The sequence below is a fragment of the Ceratotherium simum genome, chromosome 34 (assembly GCF_057802395.1).
Source record: "Ceratotherium simum simum isolate JZ-2026a chromosome 34, ASM5780239v1, whole genome shotgun sequence".
In the NCBI taxonomy this organism is placed as follows: domain Eukaryota; kingdom Metazoa; phylum Chordata; class Mammalia; order Perissodactyla; family Rhinocerotidae; genus Ceratotherium; species Ceratotherium simum.
In genome coordinates this window covers 14,480,124-14,493,020 of record NC_141933.1, presented here as the reverse complement: position 1 = coordinate 14,493,020, position 12,897 = coordinate 14,480,124, and the positions used below count along the sequence as shown (strand labels likewise).

The following is a 12,897-nucleotide window of genomic DNA, read 5'->3' as shown; positions in this document are numbered from 1 at the left end:
TTGGACTGGGTCCCATCAGCAGAAGTAGGAGCTGAGCAGTAACTAAAGCATGTGGCCATTCGCCGTCACGCGTCGCTTCGGGACAGCAGGGGGCGCGCGAGGTCCAGGGCACCAGCCCGCGTAGTCAAGGGGCGTGGCTCTGCATCCTTGACGGACAGCTAAAGATGCGGGTGAAGATGAGGTAATACGAGCCGGAGCAATGAGGGCGTGGGGGTGTGGGTGCGTGTGTGTGCGAGTGTGAATGTGTGAGTGCGTGCGCGAGCCAAAGACACTGCGTGTCTCCGAGCTGGCGCTGCAGACACTGACCACACTGCATTAAATAAAAAGAAATTCCATTTCTGGGAGGAAGGCTGCAAATTTGCAGCCGGGCGACAGCTGCGGTCCCGGGGCCGTGTCATGGCGGGTAGCTCTTCGGCGTCCAGGGCCTGGGGAAACCCCCGCGGGCGCGGGTTTGCCCTAGCGCCCCGCTTGGGAGGGGCGATTCATTCTGGAAGCGACTGAGCAGAGCCACAGGGAGGGGGAGCTCTCGCCAAGGCGGCGACAGCATTTCGTGCGGCGAAAGCGGGGGGAGGGTGGGCAGAGGGGAGGGAAACACGGCGTGCCATTCCGAGCGCGGTCGCGAGGCGAGATCCCACCCCGGCGTCCGCAGAGCCCGAGGCGCAACTGGTGCGAGGGCTCGGTCCTCGCCTCACTGTTAGTTCCAGTTCGCGGCCGCCAGGCTCTGGCCGCGCGCCCGCCGGGTGGCTTTGCAAGGCGGGGGCCTGTTTGCAGAGAGCCGGGCATTTGCATGAAGCGACTCGACCCCACGGAGCAGCGGCAGCAGCGGCGGCAGCGGCGGACCCCGGCGGCGGCGCGCAGTCGGAGCCAGGCGGCCCCGGTCTCCTGGCCCCGGTGGATGCGCTGCTGGCGAGCGGCCCATGGGCCGGAGCTGAGGCTGCCAGGGGCGTCGGGGCGCGCGGCGGGGGGCGCGGTCGAGGCCCGGAGGCGGCGGCGCAGGAGGAAGCGGAGGGCGGGCGCTCCGGGCCCCGGAGGCAGGCAGCGCAGAGCCGCCGCCGCCGCAGCCCCGGGCTCGCCATGCTCCTGGCCTCGGCCGTGGTGGTCTGGGAATGGCTGAACGAGCACGGCCGCTGGCGCCCCTACAGCCCGGCCGTGAGCCACCACATCGAGGCGGTGGTCCGCGCCGGCCCCCGCGCCGGGGGCAGCGTGGTGCTGGGCCAGGTGGACAGCCGTCTCGCGCCCTACATCATCGACCTGCAGTCCATGAACCAGTTCCGCCAGGACACGGGTGAGCCGGCCGTCCCTGCCCCGCCCGCGCCCGCCCCCCCTCCCCTCCCTGCCCTGAGATCTCCCGCCTCGCAAGCCCCCGGGGACAGCCCACCCAGGCCGCACCTCCGTGCGGTGGCGTCACCAAAAGGTAGTCGTGCGCGAGGCATTTTACTCCCCATGATCCTATTAAGATCCCCGCTGCAATAAACGTCCATGCTAGTAGCATCAATGTTCTGGTTATGCAAATCGATCTTCAACCTAGCTCCTAAGAACCTCTCTTTTACACCCCGTTTTAAGCGCTTGATGGCCCCAAATCACCCCATAAAGAAATTCTGGGGCTGCCCCTGCCGCAAGCAATCCCTGCCTCTAGCACAGGCTTCCTGCTTTCATCCCTCACACATCAGCTGACCCTGCTTTGCCTCAGGCACCCCTGGGCCTGCCACACATCACCCTCATCGCCCACCTGACTGCCTCTGCCCCTCCTGTGTGAGATGCCTTCCCACAGCTGGGGCAGGAAGAAGGGATTCCCCGCAGGCTCTGGCTCCCTCCCAGTAGTCTAGTATGGGAAGGGCCGGGCCTCCCTGGGAGGAGAGACGGGAGTTGGGGGGATTCTAGGGCATGAAATGCCCTGGATGCTGTGCCGCTGCTGGTGCACTCCGGGGGCTGAAGCAACAGGCCTTAGCAGATGGAGAGAGGAGGGGGAGGCACCGGATTCCGGAATGCCTGGCAGGGAAGCCACTCCCTTTGTCCATGGAGGAGGAGGAGGAGGAGGAGGAGGCAGATTCCTAAGGAGAAACTATCCCCAAGCTTCCTCCTGAAACAGCCGCCTATGAGGGACACTCTGGCCTCCCAGAACACTAAACTGTTTTTTCATAAGAATCAAGTTGGCACTGTGGCCACCACAATCCCACTTCCCAGCTGACCAGCCTGTCCAGGTTAGAGCAAGGAGAGGAGCCTGCAGGGAGAAGGTCAGGGTGGCGGGTCATTGGCGGAAGGGGCAGGGCAGAGCTGCACCTCTGCTTGGCCCAGTGTGTCCAGGCTTCACTGAGGACCTGGGACAAGTCTCTGTCTCCCTCATGGGAATGGGGAGTTGTTTCTGGAATTCTGGCTGGACTTTCCCGAGCCTGTGACCCAGGAGCCTGGAGGGGCAGGTGTGGAGGGGAGGGACTAGAGAGGATGACTGGGAGAGTCCCAGAGGGTCAGAGAACAGCTGTTTGAGCAGACCTCAGCTTCCCTGGAAAGCCCCCGCATCCTGTGCACTAATTAGGATTGTCATGGGAAAGGGTTATCTTTCCACCTTCATGCCCCCATCTTGAGTCATAACTCCCAACAACCTCTTTGCCAAGGACTTTGCAGACACTGGCGGAATGAGTAAAGCTTTCTGCGGAAAGGATTTCAGAAGGGTTATCATCTGGAGGGGCTTGAAACTTGGTGAGAAAGGGAGAGACTGGGAGGAGGAGGGCATAAGGAGGAATGTGAGCAGATTGAGAAAGAAGATAGAGTGTGGCTGAGGGGGAGGGAGAGAATATAATTGTAGGATTTGGATAGAGGTTGTGGAGGTGAGGGAGTATGTCTGGAGAGGTGGGGAGCTGAGCCATGGAGGTGGGACCAGGGAGACCAGCAGTTAAGACACCTGACAGGGAATTCCAGTCCTGCTCAAAATAAACGGACAGGTGTTAGCTTTTCTATTTCAGACTAAGTCTCTGCAGCATATAGAGAACCTCCCTGGTGACATAAAGCTCCCAGCCCCATGTCCCACATTTGGGAAGGGAGAAAGTTTAATCACTGTTTAGAGGTATCTAAGATGGCCATAGTACCTAGGAAGGGTCATAGCCTGACGGGTCCTTTTTACAGAAGTGAAGTTCTGGAGAAAACTGAGTTAACGGACCTCCCCCAGGTCTGACCACTCTTTGAGGACGAGCTGACCGCTATCTGGTGGTTAGTTTAGTCCGAGGCTAGGGCTCCTCAGATTTTAGCCTGGAGGCAGAGAGCTGGCCCTGGGTCATTTTAAAGACTGCCTTAGGGTATGTTTTACGTTCTTGCCTGTCTTTGAGGCACAGGATTCAGACTGCTTAGGTTACATCCACTCATTCTAATGGTCAGTTGGTCGACGTGTGCTGAGCGCTTCCCTCCTCAGTCCCAGGCCCTGCGCTGGGTGCTGAAGGTGCTGGGCTGAATTCCCAGGAATGCTGGGTCTGTCAGGGAGCTTGTCAAAGTAGAATAGAATCTCTGGGTTTCTGGGCTCGGAGCCCCCTCCTCTCCCTTCTCCGCCAATAGACACACAGTTCCTCTCAACATAGCTCATTGATGAGGCCGTGACAGGGTAGGAACTTTAAACCACGGGCTCCCAGGCAACTTCAGCCAAGCCCTGGCAATGTTTAATTAAATTACCCACCATCCCCAAGCCATAGTTTGAAGCTGGGAACCAAAAACATCCCCACAAACAAAGGAGAGCTGGAAGTCCCCTGCCCAGAGGCGATTCCTCTCTTTTTTGTTACCTCCTCTATGTGGGGACATTTCCTGACATGGGAGCTTTGTTTTTTCAGAAGTTGCATGTCCTGCTGCTGAGTGAGTCCTTGGACTCGCTGCTTCCCTGGGCTCTGACTTCATCCAGCCTGTCTCCAGGGAGATGGCCAGGAGGTTGCAGACACCCTCTGTCCGCCTCTGTTTGCCCTGGGCCCTTCTCTTTCCCCAGACCTCCTCCAAGTCTGAGGTTATTTGCATTCTGTGCTTGTCTCCTCTAGACATTTTAAGCTAGAGAATCTGGAAGAAGGGAGGAGATGGGGCTTTGGCTGCTTCCAAAAGCCTTGGTTGGGTCCTCTCCGTCTGTGGTCATTTACCTTGACTAGGCTGACCTTTTTCTGTTGTAGGGCAGTGACTGGAATGCTTTACTTCAGCATCACTGTCTCTTCCAACACACCTGATCACTGCCATCTCCAGGGCTCCAGCAGCAGGATGGGGGAAGACCTGGGCTGGGAGTGGGCAGACATGACTCGGGCTCTCATCCCAGACTCATTGGCTTACTGTGTAACCTTGAGCAAGTCCCTTAACTGCTCAGATCTCATTCTCCTCTGTAGAATGAAAAGCAGCCTTAAGATTTCTTCTGGCTCCTTTTCTCCCATCGTACAGATCAGCAGGTGAATGATTTGGCCCCCACACCAGTGATGATGACGTGAGGGAGGGTTCTTTCCAGCTTAGAGTTTTCTGTGCAACTTTTGTCTCTTTTATGTCTTTAATGTGGTGAGGAGGGTCAGACAGAGAGACCTTAAAGGATTTGACAGAAGCTGATTTTTAGGCACCCCCCCCCACTATATGCCCCACTTTGTGTGAGCCCAGGAGTGGAGGAGACAAGTGTCATGATGACCACAAGGTAGTTACCGTATGGGGCATGGGCCAAGCACATTGCACACATTACCTTGTTTAATCTTCACAGTGATCTTATGAAGGAACTAGTGTTCCTATTTTATAGGAAAGGAAACAAGTTGAAAGAGATTAAGTTGCACAAAGTTTTACAAGGCAGAGCTGAGATTCCAAATCAAGTGTCCCATGCTTTACTCCTTCATTTGATGAACACTTATGGAGCACCTGCTTCCTGCAGGCACTGTGCCAGGCATGTGGGACACAACAATAATAAACTTCCAAGTCTTTGCCCTCGTGGAACGTTCTAGTGGGGGTGAGAGGTGCTGGTAAGAGAGGTTTGGGATTTCTTGGGTGCAGCATATGTTCTAACACAGTGTTGCATAGGTATGGGTGAAAAGAAATGTCCTAGAGATCTAGGGTCATGCCCGGAAGTTGTTGTCTCCCATTTCCTAGGAGCCAAAACATCTTGGGTGCTTTGAGGTATAGTGTCTGAGTTGCTAGGAAAAACTGATTTTCTTTTTATTCCTCGTCAGTCTGTGAACATCCTTTATCCTTGTCCCATTAGAAGCCTTTTCCTTGAGTCACTGCATGTTAGGACCAAATAGATTTCCTCAGATGATCTAGTTCATGGTCTTGATTATCGAAAAATCCAGGGCTAGCCCATTCCAGATAGAGTGGTCTCTGAAAATAATCAGAGAATGAAATCCTACCATCTGTCTTTTCCCTAAATGTTGTTTCTGAGGTCTGCCTGTCATCTCTAACTAACCCTCTAGGGCTGAACTGAACTCAACTGGCCAAAAACTGGCTCTTCTTCTTGACACCCCTCTGCCTATTAATGGTGCTACCATTTTACCACTTGCCCTTGGTCAAAACCTCGGGATTCTTTGACTCGTTCTGTTATTTGGGCGCCCAATATGAACACATAAACCATGTGGCCCAGCAGTTGAAACTTGAGTGTACATCACGAATGCTCGGTGGTTGTTCACATACAGAGTCCCAGGCCCAGTCCCTGGAGAGTCTGACCCTTAGGACTAGGGGGCATTGCTGATCCATACTGCAGGAGATTCTGAAGGAGGTGATCCTGGAACCTCTCCTTCTCTCTGAATGAAAGCATTTAGTTACTCATGGTCAAGTCCTCGAATTTCCTCTCTGTGGGGTCCCTCCAGTCTGTCACCTTCTTTTCATTTTCACTGCCAACACCCTCGTTACTTCTCACTTGGAACCAATTAACAGAGCAGCTCTGGTCTTGTCACTTCTCTGTGTCACAAACCTCACTAGCTTCTCATTGCTTACAGATAAAACCCATCACAACCTGGTGTTATAGACTGTCTATCCCCTGGCTCTCACATAGCTTTCCAGAGTTATCTTCCTCTATGCCTTATATTTTCCTGTACTTCTGCCCAACAGATGTCCCTTTTATCCTCATGCGTTCTCTCAGAGCTCTCTGATCACCCCCTAAAACTCTTCAGAGTCTCTTCTACCGAAATGCCCTCCTTTGCCACTTTTATGTATTGAAATTCTCCCATCATTCAGGTCCTATGCTATTTGTCATCCATTTCATGAAATGTTCTCCAAACCATCATTACTTCATTTATTAAGTTGATATTTATTGAGGCCCTAGGACATGCCAGGCATGGGGGAGACAGCCATGAGCAAACACCTAGATGCCCACTTGTGGGATTGGGAATCCAGTGAGGGAGACAGACATTCATCAAATTAATCACACAAATAAATGTGTAAATGCACATCAAGATAAGTGCTATAAAAAAGCAGGAATGGGAATTTGACCTGTTCAGGGCAGCCCAGAGAGGTTTCCTTGAGGAAATGAGCAGAAATCTGAAGGATGAGCAGCAAAGAGGATGCCAGAGTGTTTTGGAGGAGGGACCAACATTGTGAAAAGGCCTAAAATCGGATAAGCATGGCAGTGGGGCAAGACTAAAGGAGGCCAGTGTGGCAGAAATGTGGGCAGAGTGCATAAGGGTGTGGGGGGGCTGCAGAAGCTGGTGGGTGGGGGGGATTTTGGTCCTGATCTAAGGGGAAGTCATGGAACAGGTTTAAGCATGGTGAGATGTGGTCAGATTTTTCTGCCAACATGCATTTTGTTGGCACACTTCTTGTGGCATATTCTGCCTCATAATAGTCATTTGCACACTTATCTTGTTTTAGACTGTAAGCCACTTGAGGAGAGTCTGAATCTTTGCATCCCTCATAGCAGCTAGTGGGTACCCAGCAATATGTGATAACATGATTAAGTGCCAAAGAAGCCATAAGTCTTCATTCAATCACAGCACGTTTATGGGGCCCTCGTCACTGCCAGACACTGCATTAGGCTCTAGAGTGCAAAGAGTTGTACAGTGGTATCCCTGCCTCCACTTAAGTCACCGTAAAAAGTGCCGAGATACTGGTACACATCAGGGCACAAGCAGATATGCGCCTCAGACTTCCTGAGGGAGAGGCCTGGGCTGGGAGATCATTTCAAAAAATGGATGGCAAATGGCATAGGACCTGAATAATTAGGAGAATTTCAACAGAGAAAAAGCAAAGGAAGGCGTTCCAGTAGAAGCAACCCATCGAATAGTAGGGGGCGTGGCCAGGGAATCTGATGGAATGTGTGAGGATAAAAGGGGCATCTGTTTGTCAGGAGTGGAGGAAGATACAGGCAGAGAGGAAGATAAGCCTGGAAATGTATGTGAGAGCTAGGGCATAGTTCCCAGAAGTTCTGGGGCAACTCTGAGGCATCTCCGGGATTGATAACACTATCATAAAAGATGCCTTTTGAGCACATTTGTGAGAATTGGTCAAGTGTATTGTCCCTGCTACCCTGAACAGAATATGAAATAGTGTCATTTAAGCTCTCTAAACTTAATTTCTTCATCTCTAAAAGGTGTGTCATAGGACTGTCGTGAAGATCATATGGGGTGGGGTGGGTGAAAGTGCTTTCTAAATGATAAAGATTATACAAATACAAGTTATATATAAACACTCTCTCTCTTCCGTCTCCTCCTCCTCCTTTCTCTCTGTCTCCAGCACACATTGCATCCCCTGAACTAAACTTGCCCCATATTTTCTATTATGTGTCCATCCTGCTTAGACATATAATAGAAAATAAATTACAATAATAGTCACCAACTTTGACTGAGCTCTGCCATGTGGCAGGTGTTATTTTAGCCCAATATATTCATTCCTTCATTTCATCCTCAAGTCCACCCTTTGAAGTAGCTAGCCTGGACCCAAACAGATGAGGAAACTGAGGCTTCATCACACAGCTGGAAGGGAGGAAACCTCCACTGTTGGGCCCAAAGCGTGTGCTCTTTGTTCCCCAGTGAGCAGGCTACTCAGGAAGGAAATGGAGGCCAACCAGGGAACTGTGGCCCACCCCCCTTCTTCCTCCTCTGTCCTCCCATCCCGCTATCCCCATGTGCTCCAGCAGAGCTCATGGTGCTGAATAGGGGATTGTTCTGCTTCTCTCTCTTGCCTCTGAATGTTGATGTTTTGGGTCATTAAGGGGCCTGGAGATGGGGTGGGGGGCGAGTTATGACCCTGGCAAAGGCCTGAATAGCCATTGTTCCTTTTCTTCCCCCCTTGAATGGGATTCTGTCCCCAGTCTTGGTGTCTCCCTCTGGGTTGGAGGAGGGGTGGGTCAGAGGCCGGGGAAAGGGACCCTTTTCCCACCACTTTGATGGATAGGGCTTAAGCTGACAGATGCAGAGATTCTAGCATCCTTGGAGCTCTTCCCGGCCTCCCCACCCTGCTTTGAGCCAAGCACCTTCAGCCTTGATGTTGATACCCATGAAAGGAGCCTTGGTTGGGGATGGGTCTGAATTCAGATTTGGGGTGGGTAGGGGAGAAAGAAGCAACAGTTACAGGGTTAGTTTTCCCTTCTGATCCCGCAGGTTCATTTCTGCTGTTTTATTCCCCCAACCTCTTCCCTGCCCCTCAGTGAGACTGTGAAAATTGAGATGATCCTATCTTTAGGAGGGTTTGAGTTTCTTGCAAGAAAGACATTAGATAAGTATAAAATTATTCTTATGACCGTTATTATTGCTGTTGATATAAGATTTAATGCTGGGAAATATGAGAGTTCTCTCAATCTGATTTTCCATTTTTTGCCACACCCATAAAGGTACAGAGAGCTAGCTCAATCGCCTCCTCCTCTGGGCAACCTTCCTGGTGAGGGCAGAGTCTTCCTCTGTCCTCTAGGCTTCCGTGACCCTGTATTCTTTTTCCCCCATAGCCCTCAGGGCAGGACTATTTAGAGGTACAGAGGAGAAGGGATATGATATTTATGAGCACCCACTAGGTGTCCAAGGCTTTATATGACTTAGTGCAAATTACAGGGTGCACGAGAAATCCAGGACCTGGCATATAGAAATACGTGTTTGTTAAATGAAGAAGTGAGTCACATTTAATTTTCACAAAAAGCCTGCGAAGGAGTTATTATCCTATTTATCAGGGGGAAAAAAGAGGCTGAGGGGTTCTATATTAGTAAGTGAATGGACTTGGCTGCAGACTAAGGTCTCCAGACTCCAAACCAGGAGGTGCTCTTTCTGGTATGTGGCACTGCCTCCACCTCCTTCCCCTTGTAACTCGTCTGCTCCCACCCTTGTGAGACTGTAGACTCCTAAAAGTCAGGAATGAGTCTCATTCAAAGCTGATACCTCAATAGGCAGCCTAGGGCCCGGCACATGGTAGGACTCCTTTAATGTCTGCCTCTTAATGTAATGCAATTAGGTTTCATTGTTACTGACCCTGACCCTCTCCTCTGTCTCCATCCGGCAGGGACCCTCCGCCCAGTTCGCCGTAACTACTACGACCCATCCTCGGCCCCTGGGAAGGGCGTGGTGTGGGAATGGGAGAATGACAATGGTTCTTGGACGCCGTACGACATGGAGGTGGGCATCACCATCCAGCATGCCTATGAGAAGCAGCACCCCTGGATCGACCTCACTTCCATCGGCTTCAGCTACATCATTGACTTCAGCACCATGGGCCAGATCAACCGGCAGACCCAGCGCCAACGCCGCGTCCGTCGGCGTCTCGATCTCATCTACCCTCTGGTCACTGGTACCTTGCCTAAGGCCCAGTCCTGGCCAGCCAGCCCCAGCTCGGCCGCCTCACCCCCTGCACCGCCCTGCTCCTGCCCACAGTGCATCCTGGTGATGAGCGTCAAGGCGGCCGTGGTCAATGGGAGCACCGGGCCCCTGCAGGCCCCAGCAGCCCGTAAGAACATGCCCCCATCTGGAGCGGTCAAGCTGCCCCCACCATCAGGCCCTGGGGCCAAGCCACTGGACAGCACAGGCACCATTCGAGGCCCGGTAAAGACTGCCCCATCGCAGGCCATCCGGCGACAAGCCTCTAGCACGCCGGCAGGGGCGGCTGTGGGCTCCCCTGCCAGCCCCCCGGGAGGCAACGGCAAGACCGGAAGGGTGGCCCTGGCTACCTTAAATCGTACCAACCTGCAGCGACTGGCCATCGCCCAGTCCCGGGTGCTGATCGCCTCTGGGTAGGTGCTTCCCTGGTGGCCTCTGAGCATTTACTCCTCACAGGCATAGGACATGACTGGTCTTCTGGGTCAGAGATGAAGGAGGGACAGCCAAGACCTCAGCTCCTCATCATCTTGTCCTGACCCTCTGGCTGCAAGTGGAAGGCAGCATGGTGGATAAGGGAGGGTTTGGCGTTTGGGGTCCGACAGATCTGGATTCTAATTGAGACTCTCCCTCCTACTAGCCGTGTGATTTGGGGCAGATCCCTAATATCATAGAGTCCTAACTTCCTCCTGTATAAATGCCAGCAATAATACTCATGTCAGTGTTGCTATGAGGGTTAAAGAAGGTTATGCATATAACTACGTTATAACAGGGGGCATTAACTGAGCTCTCACCATGTTCTAGTTTGAGCTTTATCATCACTTCATTTAATCCTTACAGCTACTCTGGGAAATAGGCATGTTGATCCCATTATACACATGAACAAGGCAGAAGTTGACTTGCTCAAGAGCATGTAGCTAGTCATCTGCTGAGACCAGGATTCAAACTTTAGGAAGTCAGATCCCAGACTCTCTCCGACCCTGCTGTGCTGCTTCCCTGTGGAGCACGTACCACAGTGCTCGGCATACAGTCAGTGCCAAATGAGGGTTAGTCCCTTTCCTCTGGTCTCTCTGGAAGCTGGAGGGGTGACCCCAGATTGGAATAACAGCGCATATTTAGTGAGTACTTACTATGTGCCAGGCACTGTCCATCCATTGTCTCAGTTATTCCTATAACAACCTGGTGATGTAGGTTCTGTTATTATTGCTTTTTATGATCTTCCTTGTCTTCCTGATCATAAAATGGGAGAGGCTGAGAGGTCCTTGCGGTGCCCACAGCCTTGGCCTGCCAGCCCCTGATTTCTTGTGAGATTGACCTCTCGCACCTGTCCAAACTTCCCTTTGCCCAGGTTGGGATGGGTTAGTTAGGTTGGACACCTGAGTGTGAAATTCAGGCTGCCTGGAGGAGCTCTGCACATAGAGGTCAGTGCTGGGAGGAGACAGGATGGAGGGTATACTGCAGGGTGAGAGGCCCGGCCTTTATTCCTGCCTCTGCCACTTGGATAAGCCATGGGATCTTTGCAAGGTCCAGTTTCCTTGTGTGTGAAATGAGGATCGTCATGCCTGCCTCACCTACCTGTTGACACACAATCCATAATCAGTTGATAAATCAAAATTGGGTTGACTTTATTATGAGTCGGATCTGAGGGCCAGCCCAGGGCCTTGCTTCCCCAAGTGAGATGTACAGAGTGGTTATATACCATCTTGGAACAAAGAGCCTACATCACATATGATAGGAATGTCCTGTTTGCAATTGTCACGAGATGCTTAGCTGGCACAGCAGGTTGCTGGTCAGCAGGTCAGTGGTCACAAGGTGAGCACAGCAGGTCAGTAATTCATCCTTAGCTTCCAGAAAGAGATGCTTGTCCTTAAAGAAATGCTGATATGGGGGGACTACACCTTAAATATTCTTGTCTTTGGGACATAGTAAATATTTGAAGCAGATGTATAATGCATGCTCAATAGGCCACGTCAGGCCCTTTTGGTCAGAATGAATTAGTTTTACACCAAATGGCTTCCTCTTATACCCCAATATATTCTAGTGCTTTTCATTTATTTATCATACCTCACGGAGCCATTGTGCAAACCTCCACTAAGGGATCTCACCCCTTAACAGTTTACCCAATGCACTTGCCTGCACACATTGGCATTATCCCATTCCCTGACCCTGTGCTACAAGTGTCAGGCATGGGCACTTAGCTCAGAATTAACTCTCCAAGGAGAGCCACACAGCTCGTGTTCCAGAGTGGGGGCTGGAACCTAGGTTTTAGTCTCCTCGTCCACTGCTCTTTTGGCTAAAGCCCAGCTCCTCATTTTATGTGAAGGCAATTTATAAATGGTCAGATGCTAGTCAGATACACACGGGATTTTCATATGACTTCCCCTGAGCCGGCAGAAGTATTTGGGAGAGGGAATGTGTATGTAAACCGCGCCGCTTCTCAATTTCTCCACACTGTCGCACAGCAGTATCTGGGGGCCCCTAACACAGCTCCAGGGGGATTACTGGTGTGGCAGAAGGAGACTCGCATGGTGGGCAAGAACACAGCCTCCAGAACCTGACTGCCTGGGCTCGAACCCAAGCTCCTTGGTGTGTAACTTTAGGCAAGTTTTGCATCCTGTCTTCAGTTTGCTCATCTGTAAAATGGAGATAGTAATAGTACCTTCCTTATAATAGGGTTTGTCATGAGGATTAAATGAATAGTGTATAGATTTAGCAGCATGTTTGGCACTTAATAAGAGTTCGGTCAGTATTAGCTGCTATTTTTATTATTATCAGCAGGTTTCTAGTGAATATGCAGTGTGTAGTTATTGAATTGAAGTCAAAGCTGAGCAGAGTCGAACACCCCACCTCATTTCTGGGGCCCTTGACAAATGCCAAATGACTCCATGCCATAACTGAGAGAAAGGAGCCCCAGATCGCTTTAAATCTCAATGAGGGAGTCGGCAGCTCTTTATCTCTCTGCTTTATTCCCTCTGCCAATAGAATTGGAGCCAGAGAATAGGGTGGAGGTGGAGGTGGAGGTCCCAGCAGCCTAGTTTCAAAAGGGCTATGGAAACAAGTTGTTTTTTTCTCAGCTCTGTTTTCCTGACAAGGGAGGCACCTCCCCACCCCTCTCTATCTTCCAGCCCTTTCCTTTTCACCTCTTCCCACCTCCCTAACCCCCACTACCATCTTCTCCTCCAGC

General features: G+C 51.7%; 1 protein-coding gene across 4 annotated transcripts in view; it reads left to right on the top strand.

Annotated features, from left to right (window-relative positions):
* Positions 1 to 608: 608 nt before the first annotated feature.
* Positions 609 to 12,897, top strand: part of DTX4 (deltex E3 ubiquitin ligase 4) — a 35,424-nt gene continuing 23,135 nt past the window's right edge. The window contains exons 1-2 of one of the 4 annotated variants that reach the window (XM_087422878.1): positions 609 to 1,285; positions 9,406 to 10,129. In XM_087422878.1, the coding sequence (XP_087279004.1) occupies positions 1,075 to 1,285; positions 9,406 to 10,129 (935 nt within the window). In that variant the 5' untranslated portion in view covers positions 609 to 1,074. Of the gene's footprint in view, positions 1,286 to 1,369; positions 1,415 to 9,405; positions 10,130 to 12,897 lie in introns of those variants that run through there. The other 3 variants (XM_087422877.1, XM_004437406.3, XM_087422879.1) reach the window with 3 other exon arrangements.